Raw genomic sequence first — 23,962 nt, 5'->3', positions numbered from 1 at the left:
GTGGCAGTCCTTCCTTTACTGTTTACTGGAAACTGACACGTACTGTCCAATATATACACAAAAACTCCTACCACTACCACCACCCAACACAAAAACTAGGGGTCATTAAAAAATAGGGCTTTGAAGATTTTCTCCAATGGACAAGCACTTAAAGATGAATTAAAAGTTATCAGCAATGCCTTCCTAAAAAATGGTTACAGCCCAAATACTACCAACAAAATTCTGTACAAGACCTCACTTAAAAACAAAAATAAACAAGACTACAATAAAACTTTAACCATTCCATACATTAAAGGGATATCAGACAAAATAAACAGAATACTACAAAAATACAACCTTAAAGCCACCTTTAAACCTCGTGAAAAATTAATGAACTTACTTGACTCATTCAAGGATCCTCCACTGGCCAACCCTGAAGTATATCATATCCATTGCACCTGTAATTTTCCTTATATAGGGGAAACAGGATGCACAATTCCTATCAGAAAAAAAGAACATAAACGATACATTAAATATAACTATGGCCAAGCTGGTTTTTCTGATCATGCCTTGAACACTTTACATAGAATTGACTGGAAAAGCACCGGTTGTTTACATCACACCAAAACATGGTATGAACATAAATTTAAGGAGGCCTGTGAGATTGTTATCAATCACCCTAATCTTAACAATAATGATGATCTGAACATCCCAAGCATATGGAAGGCACATATTATACCCACTTAACCTTTCTCTCTATGAGTTAATTTTAAATAGAACTATATGTAATCCAGGATCCTAAATCTGATATAACAATTGTCATGTTAAATTAGGAAATCATTTTCACTGTTACAAAACTACCTGTATGGAAGAATGTTTCTCGGATGTTGTCTTAAACAGAATATAGCTTTGATGTAGTTAATTTATTTTATTTATAATAATTTTATTTTCACTAGAGGTCAGGCTAGTACAACTACCATTGATCAAATCATTGTCTCTTCAGCATACTGTATGAAATGTAATTTAGCTTGTCTCTGTATGTATTTGTTTTTACTCCAGATGATCACTTTAATGAGGAGTTAGCTGGAAAAGAGATCAGTGCAGCTTGGGGGATTTTCAAAAACTGTTTAGTAGTTGCAATGTCTAAATCTATTCCAAGGGTGAAAAGGTTAAATAAGGTAGGTGTGAGATGGATGAATAAAGAGATTAAACATGCGATACAGAGAAAAAGGGCATTGTGGAGGCAGCATAAGAGAACTGAAAATAACCAATTCCATGCGGTCTACAAAGACCAGGAAAGGAAGGTGACTTGGTTGGTGAGGGTAGCTAAAGAGAGGTATGAACAGCAGTTAACTAATGAATCCAAAAAGAATACTAAGGAGTTCTTTCGATATGTAGCCAGCAAAAGAAAGAATGATTATGGAAGGATGACATTGATTGGAAAAAATGGTATAAAGACATCTGTTGCGGAATGTGTGGTGGAGATACTTAATGAGTAGTTCATAAAGGTCTTTCAATCTTGTGAATGTGCCTTCATGGAGAGATTGAGAGCAGTAGATGATGGGGAGGAGAGACTGACTGTAAGTGAGCAAGAGGTGTATGGGGAAGTTGAGTAAATTAGATGTTAATAAGGCTGTGGGACTTGATAATATATCACCACGTTTTCTGAAAGAATGTGCCAGGTAGTTGACACCTGCCTTGACATATTTTTTTAATATGAGTCTTGCACTCAGTCAAGTTTCTAAGAAGGGCAAGATTGTGCCACTTCATAAAGGAGGTGATCAAACTCAAGCATCAAACTATAGGCCTATCTGTGTGACAGGTGTTGTGCTTGAGTTGACAACAATGGTATTGTCTTTGATGGACAGCATGGATTTGCTAAAGGGAGGTCATGTTTTAATAATCTACTTATTACAATAAAGTGACTGCTTCCTTGGACAGAGGAGAAGGATACACAGTAATATACTTGGATTTCGTGAAGGCTTTTGATAGAATACCTCATGATAAGTTGACAGTCAAACTAGAGCAGATGGGGTTGGATATTAGATTAGTGCGTTGGATTGGAGACTGGCTATCTGATAGGTATCAACAAGTTGTGTATGGGGGGGGGGGGGGGCAATATCCAGGAAAAGGAAAGTCACTAGTGGAGTGCTCAGGGGTTTGTTTTAGGGCCATTAATGATATTGGTGAAGATTTGGATGGAGATATTCAGTTGTTTGCAGATGATGCAAAGTTGGGACAAACCATGAAGAGTAGTGAAGATGTTGTGGCCTTACAAGAAGACTTGAATAAATTGAGTGATTAGGCACGGAAATGGGGATGTGAGTTTAATGTTGCAAAATGTAAGATTTTAAAATTTGGAAAACAAAGATGGGATGCAGAATTTATGCTTGGTGAAGATATATTGTTGGAGGTGGAGGAAATAAGAGATCTGGGGGTGATTGCAGATAAGGATCTAAAATTTAGGGGACACATAGCCAGAATTGTGAAGACAACACAAAGGCTTCTGGGAATGATTTGGAGGACGCTGTCGTGTAGAAGTAGGGATGTAGTTGTTCCATTGTATAAGGCTTTGATTAGGCCACACATGGACTCTTGTGCCCAGATTTGGTCACCTGGTTTTCAGAAGGATGAAGAGATGTTGGAAAGAGTCCAAAGGCGATTGACTAAGGTAGTTTCTGACCTCTGGAATGTTGAGTGTGAGGAAAGATTGAGAAGATGTAATTTGCTGAGTCTGGTGGACAGGAGGAAGAGGGGGAGATATGATGGAGACCTACAAGTTGGTAAGGGGTTGTTATAGAATCAATGCTGGAGAAGTTCTACAGAGAATAGTGGGAGATCAGCGGAGAACCAGAGGTCATCCCTGGAAACTGTATAAAGAGGGTATGAGTAGGCGACTGAGAGACAGGTTTTTTCCTTGCAGAGTTGTGAATGATTGGAATACCTTGCCTGAGACTGTGGTGTCTGCAAGGAGTTTGAGTGTGTTTAAGACACAGTATGATGAGCTGTGTGTGTGATAAAAGGACCTCCCAGATGAGTCTTTGACTCCAGGAGGTCTTGGGGTAATAATAATAATATGAAGGTCGAGACATCAGGAAATTAAAATAGTTATAACACTGTTGTAGAGTCCATAATTTGTGTAAAATTAATGCTGATCACCGTGTACTCTAAAGGAAAGGATTGTGATAATCCTTCACACTGAGGAGAACTCTTAACCAGATTAACTTGTGTTTGTAGCTGCATTGTTCTTCAGTATATGCAGTATAGCTGTAATTTTAAATCGAGATATAGACTAAATGTATACAATATGTATTTCTATATTTCAGTATCATTATTAACAACAGCTTCAGTCCACTCCTGGACAAATGCTTCTCCATGTTTCTTCCATTTTAACCAGCTTGTGCAACTCTCCACCATAAACGTCCATAACATCTTGTTATATCATCGTCCAATCTTACCATTGGTCTACCTGGTTTCCAGTAGGCAGTTCTTGGTGTCCATTCTGTCCTCTTTATCCATCTGTTGTCAGACATTCTCATTTGTTGCCTTTTATTACTAAGGCAGTGTCCATTACCTTTGTCTGCTTCCTTATCCAAGTATTATTATTTTTATCTAAAGGGGTTATTCGAAATGACTGCTTCCATGTTTCTTTATGTTGTTTTCAGTTTCTCTAGTTTTTTTTTTTTTTTAGTCAGATTCCAGGTTTCACTACCATAGTTCATTGTTGGGAGTAACACACACACACACACACACACACACACACACACACACACACACACACACACACACACACACACACACAGGTAGTAAGTCTTTCTTTTCAGGCAGTTTGGTAAAGTGCTTTTAAATATCTCTCTATAATGGTTAAAAGCTTTCTATCCTGCTGTTATTCTAGCTGAAATTTCATTATTGAGTTTATTGTTGTTTGTAATGATTTGTCCTAGATATTTGTATGAATTCACTGTTTCAATCTGTCTTTGATTTATTTCAGCTTGTTTTTGTTCTGAAGCATTCCCACTACACATTATTTTTGGAATATCCAATCTTTTTGTAGGCCTATATCCAGACTGACTTCATTCAATAATCATGTGTTGTAGTTCTTTTGGTGATGTTGTTAGAATGATATCATCTGAGAATCATAGTTGCTTAAGTATTCTCCATCAGTATTTAGTCCTCTTTTCTCCCAGTTTAATTTTCTCATAGCATATTCAAGGACTGTAGCAAATAATTTTGGTGAGATAGTCTCCCTTTCTGATTATTTCTCTTTCTTTTCATTTAAATTTATTACTGATGAACCTCCCTCATATATATGAGTTAATATATGCTAATATAAATCTCATCTATTCCTGTATGTTTTAAAGCTTCGAGCATTTTACATAGGTTTATTGAGTCTAAGGCATTTTCATAATTATGTGAAAGCCAAGGGAATTAGTATATTATATTCTTTTGTTTTTTCCACTACTTAATTTAACTTGTAAACAATCTAAAGTTGAGAAGGATGTCCTGCAATCTGCCTGTTCTTTTGGTTGATGAAAATTTAATATATTATTTCTTCTGCTATCTATAATATTTGTAAACAGCTTATGAGGACTGGTAGAAGAGTTATAGGTTTATAATTTCTTATGTCAGTTTTATCGTCATTTTTATATAGAAGGATGATTTTTCCAATATTCCAACTTTAGGGGTTCTTCCTGTTCTTAAACACTCAGTATACAATTCTTCTAGTTTGATGTGCAAGAAATCTCCATTTTTTTTTAACATTTCTATTAGTATTACATCAAGTCCAGGTGGCTTTCCATTTTTCACTTTTGTAAACGCATATCTTACTTCATCCTCTTTGATCAAATATTCATTACAGTTTTCAATATCATTTTCTCTATTGTTGTTCTCTGTTATTTTCCCTTTATTTGTATGTAATTCTTGATAAAATTTAGCTATAATCTCCAACATGTTTGTTCTGTTTATAATCAGTATTCCATTTTCATCTTTTACATCTTTCATGTAAAGATTACCTACATTATCAAGAAGTTTTCTTTATGCGGTTGTCATTTTCTATTGCTGTTCTTATCATTTTTGTATTAAAATGTCTTGTATCCTCTCTTATCTTTTTCTGATTTTTTGCAAAGTTCAGTATGTTCTGTGTTTCTTACACCATGTGCATCTTGTTTCATGTTTCTTCTTTTTACTGTCAGGTCTTTAGTTTCCTTTATATTTTTTATATATTTCTATAAATATAAAATTCATATTTCTAGTCCTATTATTATATAATTACAGTTTATTGTTAATGGCAGGACAAAATAAAGGAATCTTCTTTTTTTTTTCTTTTTTTTTTTTTTTGCATTTTTATTTCTTTTTTACATTGATTAGAAATCCTGCTCTAGAAACCAAACATGGAACTTTTTCAAGCCACTTAAGGCGTCTAATAATAAGAAGGATGGTGGTCTCACACCAGGCAATGAAATTCATCTCCCACCTTGTCAATAATAAACATCAATACCTATGGTGGATTTGAATCTGTGACTTGTTGGTTAGAGAGTGAACAGGGCTGTCATCAGATTAGATCGCTTCTTGAGACAGACAATTAGATATTGCCCCTGATAGATTATAAGACAAAAATATAAGAAAATCTCCAATTGCTATTTTGTTTTTATTACAAGAGAAACATTAATGCAAAACGATTACATAATAATATTAATTAAATGTTTGCTCTATGGGGATATGGGGATATTCAAATAAAACTGTATAAGCTCTTCTAAATTTAAATTATAAGCTATGTCTACCTCTATCAATACAATTGCTAAACCAACCAATCGTTCTTGCGTTGTTGCTGATTTCCCATGAAGTGTTATACACTTATTACAATGCTGCTGCATCATTTGCAATCCTCTGAGAAAAAAAAAGTCTTTCCCTTGTTGCACAAACCAGCCCTGAGCTGCAGATAAAACTTCATCTGTGGTAAATTTTGTTCCTTTGAAGTGTTTCTTTAAATTTGGAAATAGGAAATACTCAGATGAGGCCAGGTCTGGTAAATAGGGTGGGTGAGGTAGACATTGAAAAACCAATGTCTGCCTTAGCTCAATGAAAGCCATTCTATTCCTTCAATTCCTTTAGAGCTGTTGAATAAATTACTACTGTAATAACAGTTTCACCTTTTTTTTTTTTATGTATTTGGTAAGGATTATACATCCACATAGTGATGAGGCCATGTTTCATCAACAGTCACTATATGAGCCAAAATATTTGCACCTGATTTCTCATAATGACCCAAAATCCCGTGAGATGACAGCATACATTTTCTCTTTTGGTCAGCATTCAAACATTTGGGGATCCACTTCACTGAGAGCTTCTGCATGTTCAAATGTTGGTGGATAATGACTGCAACTCATTTCCTGGATATCCCCAGAGTCTTTGCAATGTTTTTGGCTGGTATTCATCTGTCATCAAGGATCATGGCATGCACTTTATCGATGTGTTCAGGTGTGATTGCTGCGGAAAGTCTTCCTGGCTTGGGTCATCTGTTGTCTCAGAATATCCAGTTTTAAACTTGGCTACTCATCCGGTAACTATCGGCCTGGTTGGCCGAGTGCTTAGCGTATCCACTCTCCAGCAAAAAGGCTGCGGGTTCGAATCCTGCTGTAGGCATGGGTGTTTGGGATTGGCTATGAAAATACTAGTAGTAGTAGTAGTGGTGGGCGGTAGATGGTGTTGGTGTAGTTGCGGTTCATTGTAGTTGGTGGATTGAGTTGTGGAGTAGGTGCCCTCCCACAATGAGTCTTTGGACTCGCTGGAGGTGTCAAGTAATAATAATAATATCAGTTGCTTTAATATCATTTTTTGTTCTAGTTATTTATCATAACTTTTCAGCCCCCTCCCCTCTTAGCTAATTCTCTGCATAACATGCAACTAAAGTAATATTTATTAACAATTATTAATGTTAGTGTCAATTATTATGTCATTCTTATAGTTATTTTTGATGTTCAGATAGCAAAAATAGTGATAAAATAATCTTGTGCACTTTCTTTTTTAAAAAACAAAAGATCTGAAATGATCACTCCATGAAAAAGAAAATACTGCATATATATATATTTTTATTCTTATTACCATAATTTGGTATTTTCTAGCAGTATGAAGAAGATATCATTCATCGTTGCAATTAATGGCATATTTTGGGAAAGAAAAAAAAACATTTGCTGCTGCTTAAGATATGTGGCACTTTTGATGTTGCTATAATTTTACTACTGTTTTATACTAAAAATTATAAGTGTGTGCTCCCAAATGATTTGTGTTTTCAGTTATGAACAGTTTTGAAAATAAATTGTATTCTGAAAGATCTCCAGTTAAAACGTATATAGGTCTCTTTTCCTTCCCTTCCTTCAAAAAAAAGAAAGTTTTATGCCTATGTAACATTTCTGCACTTTTTTTTTAATTTAAATTGTTCTTTCTTTTCAAGATAATTGTATCAGATAATATATAATTTGTTGATAATAAAACTGAAGTTGTGATTGTTATAAATTAAGAAATTTCTGACATATATAGTGTATTAGCCTATAAAAGAAATATCAGTATTTCTGTTTAGGATGTCTGCTAATCAATCAGACAATTATAAAAGAAACAAGAAGCAGCTTATTCAAATCATTTTGTAAGTGCTGAATATCAGTAGTATACCTGATTGCCCTGCCTGTCTTCGCATCATTGGCAAACAATTGCGCATCTGATTTTAGACCCTTGCTTTTCTTTCTTAAGCCTCCTCTTCTGCTATCTTTTACAGTGTCGAGGTTTTTTATTCTTGCAATTGTCTCAAGGACAAGATGGTTGGTCCTATGCCTCCCGCGTGTCCTATGTCTGTAGATGCATGTTTTCACGCCCTGGTTTGCCTGTTCCAGGGGATGAAAAAATAGAGTTTCCAGGCAAAAAAAAACCCTACCTCCGTATGAGACCAGCTAACTCACTTTAGTCGAAGGAGACCAGATAAAGGTTCCTCACGTCTTGAATGGGAATTGAACCCAGTCTTTGACCAGAGAGCTTTGTCTATACTGACTGAGCTAGAGAGGCTCCTTAGTTGTACTGATGATGTCTTATTATATATAAGACAAAATATCCAACATCATCTTGCCTGTCAAGGATTTAGGCGTAGAGTGGCCTGTTCGGCCTTAGAAGTCATCGTTGAATCTCTTAAGAGGATGTCCTGGTTTTCTTTTTCCTAATGGCTTGTACTTTAGAGCTTGTTTTGGTAATCTTTCTGTTTTCATTCTTTGAACGTGTTCCATCCATTTATGTTTATATTTTTTTAATTTTTTCTATTACTGATTCCTGGTTTAATTCTTTCATATTCTTCATTTCTTTTGTGATCAAATAGAGTACACTTTGCAGTTTTTCTCATAAACTTCTTTTCAGCTGTTATTAATCTTCGTCTTTTTGTTTTATTATCCAGATTTCACTTCCATATAATAGGACTGGTAGGGCTAATCTATTGTATACTTTTAGTCTGGTTTGTTTTTGTACTAGGTTTGGTTTAAGTGTAGAGTTAATTACACCTGTTATTTTTAAATATTTTGCAATTTTGAAGTTTATATCTTTTTCCTTTTCATGTAAGTTATCTTCAGAATTTGTAATTATTATTTGGTCATTAGCAAAGAGGAGAGTGTTTAAGTTCACAGTAGGAGAAAGGTTAATACCTTGATGGAAATTTTTGTTCAATTTCATTATTTCATTTTGATAAATATTAAAAAGAGTTGAAAGGGGACATCCCTGTCAGACTCCTTGGTTTATCTCTCTCACATATGATAGCTCATGATTTAATGTTGTATTTGATTATTTTCATATATTCGTATTTCATATATATGATAGCTTTTAGAATATTATTTGGTATTTGTCTTTCTTTTAATATGTTAAATAAAATGCTTCTTTTCACTTTGTCAAATGCTTTTTCAGAGTCAATAAATGTAATATGTGTTTCTAAATTGTATTATCTTCTTTTCTCTATTATTAATTTTAGGCAAAAGGCCGGGTCTATACATGAACGTCCTTTTCTAAATCCATTCTATCCACTTTTTTGTAAGTCTAAAATAAAGTTTTCAGAATTTTTTATTAGTTTGTTATTTTAAATTCTGCTATATATTTTGTAACAGCAATTTAGTATACTTATACCTCTATAGTTTTTAGGGTCATCTCTACTACCTTTTTTAAAGATAGGGATCACAATTGCTCTTTTCCATTCTATTGGGGGGGGGGGGGGGGATTACTAGTTGAATAGATTTTTATTTAAAAATAATAGTCTTTCTTTTTTAACCTTTTTCCTGCATATTTATATAATTCTGAACCTAACTTATCTTCTCCAGGTGAATTTCCATTTCTTGTTTCTTTCAGACTGATTTCCAATTCTTCAAAATATCTACACAATAAAAAAGTTATTTACTGTGGCATATGCATTATTCTATAGTTATAGAATCAGATACACTCCACACATCTAAAAACTCACATCCATTTCTTCTACAGAGACCGTAGAACTGTGCACTGAATCATTTGCTATCATTACTCTCCTCCTTAACTTGGTACTGTGTTGTATCTGGTTGGCCGAATGGTTAGCATATCCACTCTCCAACCAAGAGGCTGCGGGTTTCAATCCCGCCAGGGGAAATGGATGTTTGTGATTGTCCTACTAACCGTTTACTGTACGTACTACTGTAACCTGTGTTATGGCACAGTATGACCTTTGATGTCTTTGCGCCATAAAAATCGAAACAAACTGACTGTTGTATCCAGGTATCAAACCTACAATTTTTACTCTCTCTCTCACATTTCTTTCTCACTTCCTCCAACAGACCTTTCCTATCTTCTTGCATACTATATTTAACATTACTTAAATTATTAATTCCTACAAGAACTACCATCTCTTTTCTTTTTTCAATTACATTTGTCATAATCTTTCATTTTTGCCCCCAGTGAAACAAGGCTTATTTCAACAAGACTGTTTATATTCCAAGCAGTTGACATCATGTCCAGTTATCCTAATGTATAATTGTGAAGAGCACACTCCACATTCTCAAGGCATTCATATTACACAGTATTATGGGACTCAAATTAGTTTTGACCTTTATTGAGTGATGTTGTGTCGGAAATAACTGACCTACTATCCGTAGGTCATTTGTTTCTGACCCAGCATGAGAGAATAGAAACTTAAGGAAAGGACATGCTTATACTTCCAAGAACAGGGCTGAGGGAGTACCGAACATGTTATGATCCAAAGGTATGTCAACTTGACTAAAATTATTGTTGTAAAATAAGCTAAGGAAAACTGTGTTTTAGAACCATTTATACAGTTCAGAGTTAAAGTAACCAATGGCTATAGCTAAGTGTATGACGTAGACAATGAGAGAGGGCGCTCGCGAGGAAGATATAAGGAGCGGCGCGCAGTTCAAATGCTCTGTTGTTTTTTCTGTTCCTGTGTTCCCGTTCGAGCCTGGATGGCCGCGGAAGCTTGTCGCCGGTAACCAGCAACTATCTCCCAGTTGCTGTTATAACCGAGATGAACAAAGCTACCTGTGGAATGACACCAGATTTTCAATAAGGAGCCATTGGTAAACCACACCAATGTAAAGACAGCGAAGGACAACCTTCGAAGAAGAAATAAGTAAGTCGCAGCAGCCATAGAAGCAAGTGGCTAATGAATACGGAAGTCTTGCCATATCCGAAATGAAAGCGTGGGGAAGTCACGGAAACCCCATTAGTAAAGATATGATGGTAAAGTACAACCCTTTTATCTATCTTATATAATTGTAAATGTAAAGAAAAAAAGGGGGACAAGGATTTGAAGAGTTCCATGCATTTGTTTGCTCGTAGTGCCTCAGTGACTGTGTTGGACTAATTGTCTGTGTCAGAAGACTCGTGCTATTCTAAAATTGTGCAAAAAAGGGAACATAACTTTTGAACAGTTTGTTAGGAAGAAGCTGATAGCTGTAGTATTGAATGTTAGCCTGACTTACACTTAAAGTGTGGGGAATAGAAACTTTACAGAGTTGAACTTTGTCTTCCATGTTAGAGTTTAAAATAGTGTGAATTTGATATGCCATGTGTAAACCTTACTTACAATTGTACATAGGGAATGAGTATTGATTAATTCTGTAAAGATGGATCAAGTTTGAGCTTAATTGTAATGCAGAGATATCTAGTTGAAATACTTAAGCTTAGAGAATGAAATTTTGGATCACTTAATCTAAAAAGGAGGGGATTCAGACTTTCAATTCTGAACAGGTGGGTAATTTAGTAATGGAGTTATTATTTCAAGTATATTTAGAATGTCTAATCGAATGTGTATCTTTTCTTGTGCTATAATAAACGTATTCTTTTAAACCAAAGTTTACAAGTTCTGTTGTTTTGAGACTGACCTACCACTTATAAAGAACATTCGGATCTGTGTGAGTGAGGAGGAACATTTCATGCAAGGTAGAGAGGGGAGTCACGACTGCTCACCACGTGATCCCTATGTTAACTAATGTTACCAAGATAATCAAATAAGTATCAGGAATTAGTTACAGGCTGGTGCAGTCGTTCTAAAACAAATTTGTTGGAAACAAAATTTCTGGTACGCAGAAATATAGGATAATAATAGTAGTAAATAAAGAATAAAAAGAAAGTACAAGATGTAACAAGGGCTAGATAAGAGATATAACAATAGCACAGTCAACTTAGGAGCAAAATAAAGATAATACAAAATAGGGAACTAAAGAGTAGGAGGAGTAATAAATAAAATATAATAAAATATAACAAGAGAGAGAAACATGAGCCATAACAGTGAAAAAGGTATGGAGGATTCCCAAAAATTAGCTGTAAATATCGAAAATGTTTATTCTAAATTTCATCACTCTAAGCCAGGGTCATTCCAAGATACTTGCTTTGGTTCTGCACAAAACACTGCTGAAACTTGGCTGTCATCTACTCCACTCTTAGGTTAATACAAATTGTTTAAGGTCCTGCAGGATCCAAAAACTATGAGTGATCCAAAAAAGATAATTCTGTCATTGCTCTAAACCTGCATCACTACAGGATGCTGGGCCTTCCTTTTTATTGGTTCCACCAGAAACAGCACTATGCCACACTTTGACTGTATACAGTAGCAGGCAACAATCAACCACACACCCAACTTTGGTCCTATTTAGCAGGAGTCCACTAGAGTGTCAGGCATTTCCCCTCTAGCTAGTGGCCTGTTCTTACTCTTAGGGTATGCTTCCTCATCAGTTGGAGTCACCACTGACCAGTAAGAACTTACTGCACACTTAGGATAAGTTACCTCTCATCAGTGAGAGACACTAAGAGTTAATTAACTTAGTGGCAAGTAGTAAAATAATGCATCACTGTATTATTACCAGTGCTTTTTTTGGGGAATGGTACACCATTCCCAAAAAAAAAAAACATATGTAACCTGCACCTTTATTAACAGTTACATATATATGTATACAGTATATTTAGAAAATTTTATATTCAGTAATTTTTTACACATTTACTGCATGCAAATAAGCTTAATTATTTAATAAACGTTACATTTTTCAGTATGTCTCTTGTTAAGATATATGACAGTGAGAACTTTCATGCACAGCATTAACAGTTGGTATGACCCTGCATCAACAACATTATATATAACTTTTTTCCATTTACTGCATAAAATTTTTATTAAAAATTATTATATACATTTTACTTATTTTTTATATACTTGTACAATACATTTATGATTAATAAACTCTGTGCCATATTTTTAATTTACTGTTCTTATTCCAACAATGTAATCACACTATGCCGTAAAAAGATCGTTGAATAATTGTATCCTTTTAATTAACATTTTTTCCTGCTAGCAGAGAATGAGTACTGGCACCTTTTTTTTACTAAAAATAAGAAACTGATTATTACAGTACTCGAAATCAGACATTGGAGATAGGTATGGCAAGTTACCCCCCCAGAAAGTAAGTAAATCATACTTAACAAAAAATTAGGTTCTTGTTTTCAAAATGTGTAATAACATTGCAGCAAGGCTGCTTGTATACAAAGCAGTTGACTTCACATTTGCTCATGCTTGGAAAAAAGAACAAAAACAAGAATTTCTCATTAAATATAATTTACTGAACTTCCCACTGGAAAAAAATTTGTTGCTACTCCCTCTTTATGCTCTCCTAATTTGAGGGAGTCCACTAATAGATGTAAATATCCTTCCCTTAATGATTAAGTTTATTAATGTCTTTTATTTTGAAATTAATCCAAGTACTTTCCTATTTCATGGAGATGTCTTTTTTTTTCTTCCAGCGTTCAAGACATAGTTCAGGAAATAGTCTAAAAAGCAATGATCTGACTGCTAGTGCCAGTTCTTCTGCAAGTGGTGGTGGATCAAGGTCACGGAGAACTAGTGGAAGTGGTTTCCAGACTTCTATGATTACTGGACAAGTTTCTCCTAAACCAAGAAGAAATGCTTCAGAAGAAGCTTGGCATTCAGCAGTTTGTTCTAATTATATGCAAGAATACATTCAGTACTTGCAGACTCTGGGTTTTGTAGCTATTCAAAGTAAATCACCACCACGAAAACAAAGGTAAACTTTCTGAAAGCTTATAAATGAATTATTTTATTAAATTTTTAAGATCAGGGTTTTTCTTCAAAAGTAAAACAAGTTCTGTCAACCTAGTTTTTAACTTGGCTTTGCCCATACCCTGATATATGCTTATGAAAGAATTATTGTTCTTCCTTTAGATTCCTTTTAGATTTTGCCAAAGAAAAGCAGTAAAAGAGGATGACTAAAAAGGAAGAGACATTTATTCTATGAAAATGAACATTTTTATTATTGTTTTTGAAACGAAATTCCCACCATGAATGCTTTAAACTTAGTATATTAGCATTTAACCATCCAAATGTCCATGTATTGGGTAGGCAAATAAGTTAGTTCGGTTTTTCAGAGTGGAACGAAACACATTTTATTTAATATATATAATACATACTAGTCAGTTATATATTGACCCTCTTTATCAATAACCTCTTGCCATCTGTCCACCAACTTCATTATGCTGCATTCATAAAACTCCTGAGGTTTACTGGCAAAAAACTGATCCAGGTGTCTTTTGACAGCCTCCTCATTAGTGAAGGTTTTCGCGTTCAGAGAATTCTGCAACGATCGGAATAAGTGGTAATCGGAAGGTGCCAGGTCCGGTGAATACGGAGGATGTGGTAAAACATCCCAGCCAAGATGTAACAGTTTACTCTGGGTTGTTAATGATGTATGGGGTCTGGTGTTGTCGGGGTAAAAGACAACTCCTTTCCAATTTGCCGATTCAGGACGTTTTGTGCTAATTGCATGGGCCAGTCACATTAACTGTAAGCAGTAGACAGTTGAATCAATCGTTCTGCCTGACGGTAACACCTCGTAGTTGAAAACACCGTTATAATCCCACCACACAGAAAGCATGGGCTTCTTTGGGTGCAATCCCGCTTTCGAGGTTGTTTGCGGCGGTTCACTCTTGTGACCCCATGATCTTTTATGTACCACGTTATCATACATGACCATTTTTCATCTCCTGTAATCATCCACTTCAAAAATGGGTCATTTTCTTGGCAACGTTCAAGCAAATCACAGATGGATATGCGAGCAGTCATATTGGCCTCATTCAATTCATGCGCCACCCAAGCATTGAGTTTTGAAACATATCCCAGCTTGTGTAAATGGTTTTCAATGCTTGTATGGGATATGTTCAGTACTGCAGCAATCTCCCGCACTGTTTGTGACAGACGATATCCTTCACAACACTCAAATCAACCTCGGTCGGGCGACCGGTGTGAGGCGCATCACTGGCATCTAAATCTCCAGAATAGAATTTGGCAAACTACTTTTGGCATACATGTTCTGTTAAGGCAACATCTCCATATACGCTGCATATTTTTTTATGGGCCTCTGCAGCTCATTTGCCTTTTTTGAAATAAAAAAGGAAAATATGCAGGTAATGTATGTTATTTCTTTCCATTTCTAAAAATATGTTACACACATGCAACTGAAGTAGGCCTAATGAAAATTCACTGAAAGGTTATATGAAATGTCGCCTTTCAACTGCACAACGTTGCGCAGTAGTGCAACAATAGCGACAGACGAAGCGGCATAAACTTGTACTAACACATAAACCGAACGAACTTATTTGCCAACCCAATAGATGAAATATATCAACCATCTTATAAATTGTAAGGTGCTTGATATTGAAACATTGATATTGATATTTCAGTGGAATATCAATGGTATTGCAATTTTACTGGACACTTTGCATCCATGCCTCCACAAACTACAGATTAATACCTACTCAAACTCTGTGATTGCCTCAAGATAAAATTGAGGCAATCACAGAGTTTGAGTAGGTTTGACTATTATCTTCTAAAGGAAGATTACTGATGCCATTTCTATAAAAAGTTATTATTATAACGCCCTTCATGGAGTCTTCAGACTCATTGTGGGAGGTTCATTTAACTGACAACATATTTACCATATTGCACCATAAAATTCTTAACACTTTTATTCACAGCATGTTCTGGTAGTGTGTTTCATTCACTCATAGTTTTCCATATAAAAAATCTATTCCTCAGATCTTACTTCACCACGAGTTTATGCAACTTGGAATGCTATCTATTAATTAAATAAGCTTGGATAATTCCTCATAAGCTGCTCAAGATAGTATGAACAAATTCTAAACAAGTTACATGTTATGAGGGGGGAGGGGGCATTAAAAAAGAAATTAAAACATGACTGTGGTCATCATGAGGAAAATAGAAATTAGGGAACACATAAATTATCAGTGTTACTTTTAACTCAATTTCATGATTATATGTAGACATAATTTTTGAACACATTATTATTATAATTGGATTTTTTATTTGATTTTATTGGATTATTTATAAATGGATTTTTGTCTGTTTTTATTGTGTTTTACCTTAGAAAATTAGTATTTTGTAGTATACTAGTGTAGATTTTAGTGTATTTAGTAGTTTATCACATATTTTTACTAGATATTTCAATATTTAGTATATGTTTGAAATGGCACCAAAAAAGGGCAAGAAATATAATGCTAAAAAAAGCGGCAGCAGGCGAGAACAAAAAGGTTAGCCCTGCTAATGAGGTTATTGAGGAGGTTAATGAAAATGAATTAACCTCCAAAATAGCGAAGTTGAAGCAGATCATCAGAGAGACGATGTGTAATTGCAAAAAGTCAAGAAACGTTTAAATGAACAGAGGGAGAAAAAGAAAATTAAACAGGAAAATAAGTAACAACAAAGCAAGGAAACAGGTAAGTTAGAAAATAACAGAAATCAGGTAAGTGATTTCTTTTTACTAACAAAAATTGTTAGTAAAAAGAAAGAAGTTATTTGGTATGGTGACTCTATAATAAAACATACTATAGATGAGCGAGTTATAACATTGAGTTTTCCTGGAGCAAAAATTGAGAATATAAAGGAATCAATTCCAAAACAGAAAAGAAAAGTAAACGAAATTGTAGTTGTGGTAGGTACGAATGATTTAACTGGTGATAAGTTCAGTAAGAGAGGACATGAAAGGGTTGTTTTGAAGAGGCGAGAATGAAGAGTGAGAAAGTGAAAATTGTTAATATTTTACCTCGCTATGATAAAAATTAATTAAGAAGAAGGGCTATGATGGCAACGATTCAATGCATAGGCTATGTAGAAAGAATGGATATGAGTTTTGGAATGTGTGGAGTGAGTTTGAGGGAAGATTGGGTTGTATAAGAGGGACAGCATACACCTGAATGTGTTTGATATCAGGAGTCTAGAAAAACTAATAACTGGTATGAGACCTAACACACATAGTCAGGGAAACTAAATTATAAATGGAGGAATGGTGAATGTGAGTGTAAGAGCAACAATGTTATATAACTGTGTTAATAATGGAAATGGGCTTTGTCGTGGAAATGTTGACGAGGAGAGAACGATTTCGGGTTTGTGGTCATCCAGTTCTGACCTATCATATTGTGCAAAGATTATCTACTTGTGTAAGGCAGAGTATAATAGAGATCTGCAAGTTTTCCAACTGTGTCAGGCAGACTGGAGACAAGGCAATACTAAAGAACAAACAGGTACTGTACATCCACAGATATACCCTTCGACACTTCTGCACATGCCAGAAGAAAGAGAATCCATTCCGATAATAGGGTAATCAATCCGTCTTGTGGGATGAATTGTTTATTATTACACGTCGGAAAATTAACGTTTCTTCTATGAACATTCTAGGTTTTAAAGAAGTAACTATTTTGCTTGTATAACAGTTGGAAAATTTTACGTATAAAGCACGTGATTTTGTGTGTTGGTGACCAATTTGTACATCAGCTTATTTCCTTTCAACATGAATTGACTCTTCTTGGCAAGTTGCCAGACTAGGGTCTTGGATCTGTGGTTGGAGAGTAGATTATTATGTCTGTACACGAATGCTAGCAGTATCAGAAAAAAAGGGATAGAGCTTGTTGCCTTAGTCATTATGTTGCAACCTCAGATTGTAGGTATTAGTGAGACCTGGCTATCAGAATCAGGCCTACTAATTGGCGAGTGTCAAGGGTATTTTTAGGGAGGATAGAGAGGGGGGGGCGTGCTGCTAATGATATCGGGTGACTTGGATCCAGTTAGAGTTGAGACCTATGATTGTAGTACTACTACTAACAATATTTCATGTGGCAGTGAGTTTGAAGCCATCTGGTGTGAGGTGGAATCTAACAAGACTAATTACATAGTGGAGTGTTGTTACACACCTGGTGGTTCGGTTGCTAGTGATGAAGAAATTCATTGCCAAATAGAAACAATGAGCGCAAAAAGAGTAATCATGATGGGAAACTTCAATTATCCAAATATTGAATGGGTAGCAGTAGAATCTCATGAGAAGAATGAAAATGCGTTTATTGAGAGATTCGTAAGAAAAGGATGATGTGGAAGGAATACCGTGTGCATAAGGATGGCGTCTGTTATGAACGTTATAAGCAGCAGGCTAGAATAGTCGCAACTGTTGTACAGAAAGCTAATTCTGAGTATGAAAAGAAACTGGCTCTGCGTGCTAAAGACAGCCCACAAGAATTCTATCGATATGCTGCAAGTAAAAGAAAGAATGAATATGAAAGAATTAACTTTTCTAAATCCTGATGATGTGAGGGTTAGATGCAGAAGAGGTTGTTCAGTTAATGAGTGTCCATTTTGTTAAAAGCTACCAACCTGGTGTACACAACACTGAGCTCACTGTTACCTCTTCACTAGATGAAGAAATGCAGGTGTATTTTTGACAGAATACAGCATGGCAGACTGCTGCATAAATTGGAGAAAATGGGTTTGGGTTATAGAATATTAGCATGGATAAGAGGATGGCTGACTGACAGATATCAAAAAGTGGTATTCGGGGGATGTGAGTCTGCAAGATTTAAAGTAATTAGTGATGTACCACAAGGATCAGTGCTTGGTCCACTGTTATTCTGGATCTCATCACTATCCCAGTCAAAAGGCGGGAACTATTAAAACACTGGTTCATTGGGCCTGCTCCTTTGTTCTTCAGACGATCTATTACAGAAAGAATTGCAATACTTATTTCCTCTTTTCTATCTAATTGATATAAGAATTCTTTCATTAAAAGAACTTTGAGTAGTTTTGATATATATTCCTCTTCAAATACAGAAGAAATAATGTGTATTCCTATCCCTTATGTGCAAGGCATTAGTGAACACATAGCGAAAGTTTTAAAACCACTAAATATTTTTGTTGCCTTTCGACCCATTAGAAAAATCGCTCACTTCTCCAAAGACAAGCTTCCACATCTAAGTCATCCAGGTGTCTACCAAATTCCTTGCTCTTGTGGGTTATCTTATTTCAGACAAACAGGAAGATCTGCTTTTATTTGGATAGAAGACCACAAGTCGTATCTTCAATTCCTTGAACCTGAACAGTCTGGACTTGCAGAGCATGCCATCAACACTAGACATAGAGTTCATTGGAAAAAGACAAGAGTCCTTCACAAAAGTCAGTTCCTTGTGGAATGGCTTTATAAAGAAACGTGAAACTTTACTTCACTCTCCCAACTTAAACAAATCCGATGGTCTACGTTTATCATCTTTGTGGGAGATAGTACTTTTTAAATCAGCTAATCTATCCTAGCTTTTTAATGGTGTATATGTGTGTGTGTGTATATATATGGTCTTTTTTTTTTAAGTTAGGAAACTTAATGACATTTTTTAGTTATCTTACATGAGCTACTTAGGTGGCATCCTTTGGAATTGTCGGTTATTGTTTAATTAGCCTTTTTACATATACTGAAGATGCCTGTGATACTCAGGCAAAAATTCTACTAATAGATAATATTTTACATGAGTTAATTCTGTTATTATAATTTTTAAGTTTTAAAATGAACTAGCTCTATCACTTAGATGGAAACAACTGTCTCTTTATTATGCCCTAAATATAAAGTCTCTTCCAGAGTATCCGACATGAACTAGTCTCATTTCTCTTCATTGGGAAGCTAACTGCCACACACACATCAGACTGCCATATGTCCTTTTGGTATGAATTTGAAAGAGACTATGCAAGCTGTTGGCATGAATATCGACAACATTGCATGCATCAAACATAACAGCATCCCTCCATGACAGGTGTGCATCCCATCCTGCAACCTCTCACTTTGTCAGCTACAGAGATCTCATACTCCATCATCTGTCTACCTGCAATTGTTTAATGCACACTGAGCAACCCACTCTGATTTCTTGCCCATTTATACTGATTGTTCGAGAACTGACACTTGTGTTGGCTGTGCTGCTGTATAATTGCAGTAATTATACAGCAGAGTTGCAATGCAATCAACTTTCACTGGTGCATATAAAAGATAACTGGTACCAAAAATCTGTAATTTATATAGATTCATTGAGTTCTTAGGCTATAGCCTCCTTTGTGTATAATCCACATCCAGTGCTGTTTGAAGTGTTACACCTGTTGCACAAAATGAAGACCCTTAATTTTGATGTTTGGTTGTGCTTTCCCAGCCACATTGGAATAAAGGGAAATCAGACTACAGATGCGGCTGCTAGATCTAGCAGTTGCATCTGTAGCCTCATACCTTCTCCACTGTTTGACAGTATCATATACAGACTCCAGGTGGTTTATAAGATCAAAGCTAATTGCCCAGTGGCAGCAGTCATCATTGCAGGAAGCACTGACAAACAAATTACATGATATTAAGTTTTCAATAAAGCATTGGCAGTCTAGTAATCATAGGAATAGGAGAGAGGAAGTTGTTCTTGCCAGGCTCTGTATAGTCACAGTCATCTCACACAGTTCTTATTTACTGAGGCCTGATAACCACCTATCTGTTTGTGAAAAATGCAGCACACATCTTACCATTTGTCATATGTTGGAGTGCCAGTACTTCACATGAGAGAGGAATGAAATTTTTACCGATCTAGCTGAGCCATATAAACTTAGGGAGATGTTAATTAGACTCAGAAAAATTATGTGACATTTTTAATTTTTATAAAGAATTAAATTATACAAATACATTTGGTTACAAATTATATTTATTGGTAAATACTACATTGTTTAAATTAATTTTTGTACATATTATTTACTAATCTATCCCTGACTATTTATTAATATCTTGTGTACTGCTGTGACCTTCACTATTGTGTAGTATGATCTTGGCTGTCCTTGCACCAATTAGCCATAAAGCAACCAACTAATCAGCATCCTCCTAAAAATTAACTGCATCTTATTCAACATCCTGGAGTGTATAAAGTTCCTTGTGCTTGCAGTTTATCCTGCTTTGGACAGATTGGTAGATCAATTAACATCCTCCCCGAGAACACAAAAATTACATTCCTGACCATCTGTATGGCAGGTTGGAATTGGCAGACCATGTTCTGGATATGCCTTTACATGGGATCAGATGAAGGCAAACATCTATATTACTTTTGTCTTTTATACTCAAGCTTGAAATAATTGCTAGCAAATTATTAGTACATTCAAAACTGATTTTAAAAATGCAGGAATCAAGAACCTTTCATTTGTATCAAAATGGTAGTCATACATTCTAATCCTTTGCCACACAATTTTTCTCCAGTTCTTGCATTGACAATCTTGGTAAATGTTCTCATACCATTCTGAACATGCTACATTTAATGTTTCCTTTTTATTTTTTACCAGAAATGAAGCAGAAGAAGAATCTTTTCCAAATAGAATGCCAAAATGTCTCCTGGTTCTGAAATGACATTTCTCTGATTTGTTATGAAGGTTTGAGCTTCTGAGTCAATTTCTGTTCTATGTAATCTTTTTTCCCCCTCTCTTATTCTACTGTATCTAGCAACTTAGAAATTATTCCATATTCAACCTATTCCTAAAATGGCAGCAAATATTCATAATCAGATTACCATCCACTTGGTCGCACCTCACTTGTCAAGAGATATAAGCATTACCAAAAGATTTCTCTTCCTGGGATAACTTTCACCTCCAGTCTTTCTTGTCATGAACATACATATTACAAATATTCTCTCCTCAACATCAAGGAAATTAGTTTGCCTTTGTTTAAGATGCCATATGCATCTTAAATGCCATATGGCATCTTATGCATGCCATATGCATCACATGCATATGGCAATAATGCCATATGCATGTGATGCATTTTTCTGATATAGACATACTTAATCAGCATGTCTATATAAGACAAAACTAGTTGTGTGTATTAATAAAGTTTAACTCAAAAACCTCGGTTTTCAGTCATTAAATAATAATTTTAATATGTTATCAAACTGAGTAAACCTTTAGTTTAATAATAATAATAATAATAATAATATATATATATATGTGTGTACACATATATATTTCTTTCTTTCTTTTTTTTTTTTTTTAGTGGCTTAAATAAAGAAGATATAAGAACAGATTCTAAAAAATCTACCACAGGAAGTAGCAATTCCACTTCCTTTCCATATTCAAAACCATCTTCTCGTGAGCCTCTTGTATATTATCTGATTAAATCTCTCTTAGGTGGACTGCTTATATTTGAGGTTGCTTTTTCTGATCCCTATGCCTACTGCCATTTATATTCACTTGAACGTATGAGGATGAAATCTCTAACTTGCAGTACTTTAAATTCACAGGTGAGCATTTTAATACAATAAAGTTATAATGGATAATAATTTTTTTAAACATTTTTTTCCCTTATGAATATATATATATATATAAGTAAATTTTTAGATACATTTCGAAAAATGTGTAACATCACCTATTAGATGTTTGTTGATTCATTTGCAAATAACTTTATACAGTACACTGAATTCCTTTTTCTCACTTTTGTATGCTAATTTCACATACAAAAAGCAGCAGGGCCTATAGGAAATAAATGCCATGTGTGTGGACAGGGGTCAGGAGGGGTCACCAGTGGGCAGGGATGCACAATATACAGCCTCTTCCTGTCAATACAACTCTTCCTTGCAGCATGCATTCCCTCTATAAAAGGATGTCTCTCTTCTAGTTGGAGGAAGTGCCAACTAGACCACTAGGTGGTAGATGACCTTCATTGCCCAGTAAAAGAAACACCGCCACACCTGCTTATTGGGGCCTGAAGTGGCAAATGGGGGGGTGGCCTTCACACCCCCCCCCTCTTCTCCATGCAGTGTGGGTGATGGAAATGCAGGCCACCCTCCAGATAGTATCAAACCAATAGTTGCTAACAAGTCAGGAGGCTTCCCGTCAACTGGTGCATAATCCCATTGACAGGTTGTATGGTGACAGAGTCTGAGTAGTGGTATGTGACAGGCACTGTTAAGGCCACAGAATGGCAAGAAGACTGGTTGCTCTCTGTATGAGTGTTATGTTCACGAGTTTATTTCCCCTCACTGCATGTCCTTACTCGTTCCTTTCATCTAATCACAAGCAAAAATGAAAAGACAAACAATGATGGCAGCACTGTGATCATAACAAATCTCTCTCTCTCAACAACCAGTTCATCCATACAATTCAAACCAAACACAATTTTCCATACTTACCAAAAATATCATTTCCACTTCACAAACATCCGCTGCATAAATTTCAGCATAAACAATATTCATCATCATTTAAAGACATGCAGACCAGACCTCTTTATATTAACAGAAATCCAACTTACAGCTACAACTACAGTTCACCTTTAATGCCCAAATGATACTCTTCATGATTCATTCTGCCTTTGTACATATTAACATTGCCTGCCTGAGAATGGCAAATTTAGATCCCCTGCTTTTGACTTACTCTAGCTGAAGGTTTCCTTACTCCACTTAGTAACATTCATCTGCTGCATTTACAGGTCTCCACACTTTGAAAACCACAAAGACCTCTTCATCTTTCTCTCCATGAAACTTGACCATCTACAAACCAGCTACCAGTGAAGTCATCATCCTAGGTGACCTGAATATCCACAACTGCAACTGGCTCCCCCTTTTCCAATGCTACAGATCAAGCCAGACGCGATGTGGAAATTTTTCCTGCAAGCAACAATCCAACACAAATACAGCTGTCTAAAATAATTCCAGGTAATCCCCTGTGCTCTCTCAAATACCCTTGATCTTTTTTTTAACTAGATCTCCTTCCAGACACACTGTAGAAGTTACTTCTCTCAGCAACTCAGATCGCAATCTTGTGCAAGTGTCCAGCTCACAGAATGTCTCTCCTCTGACCACACCCAACCTTATATCCTCTGGCACTAAAAGTAGGGTGATTTCTAGAATTACTACTCTTCTTTCCCATGGCATGATTATTGCTTCTGTTCTTCTGACCCAGAGACACCTGCACTGAGTGAGTCACAGAAGTCATCCTCACTTGCATGAAGGCATTCATCCCTCATTCCATCCAAAATTCCTGTCTGCTTTCCAGACTGTGCTTCGACAGAAGATGTATGAAAACAGTCAAAGAAAAAACTCAACTTACTGTGAGGTGGCTTGCATCAAATACCCAAACTTCCTACTCAATCTA

The 23,962-nt window shown here is 35.6% G+C and overlaps 1 protein-coding gene across 1 annotated transcript in view; it reads left to right on the top strand.

The window, feature by feature from the left end:
- Positions 1-23,962, top strand: part of LOC150108543 (KICSTOR complex protein SZT2-like) — a 1,022,772-nt gene that overhangs the window by 897,854 nt on the left and 100,956 nt on the right. The window contains exons 55-56 of the mRNA XM_090390485.1: positions 13,270-13,550; positions 21,867-22,113. Of these exons, the coding sequence (XP_090246611.1) occupies positions 13,270-13,550; positions 21,867-22,113 (528 nt within the window). The remainder of the gene's footprint in view (positions 1-13,269; positions 13,551-21,866; positions 22,114-23,962) is intronic.

This window comes from Typopeltis vanoorti, chromosome 3, assembly GCF_054136105.1.
Source record: "Typopeltis vanoorti isolate ZY-2024b chromosome 3, IOZ_Tvanoo_1.0, whole genome shotgun sequence".
Taxonomy (NCBI): Eukaryota; Metazoa; Arthropoda; class Arachnida; order Uropygi; family Thelyphonidae; genus Typopeltis; species Typopeltis vanoorti.
The sequence above is the reverse complement of the archived record's forward strand: the minus strand, read 5'-3'. Positions and strand labels throughout refer to the sequence as shown.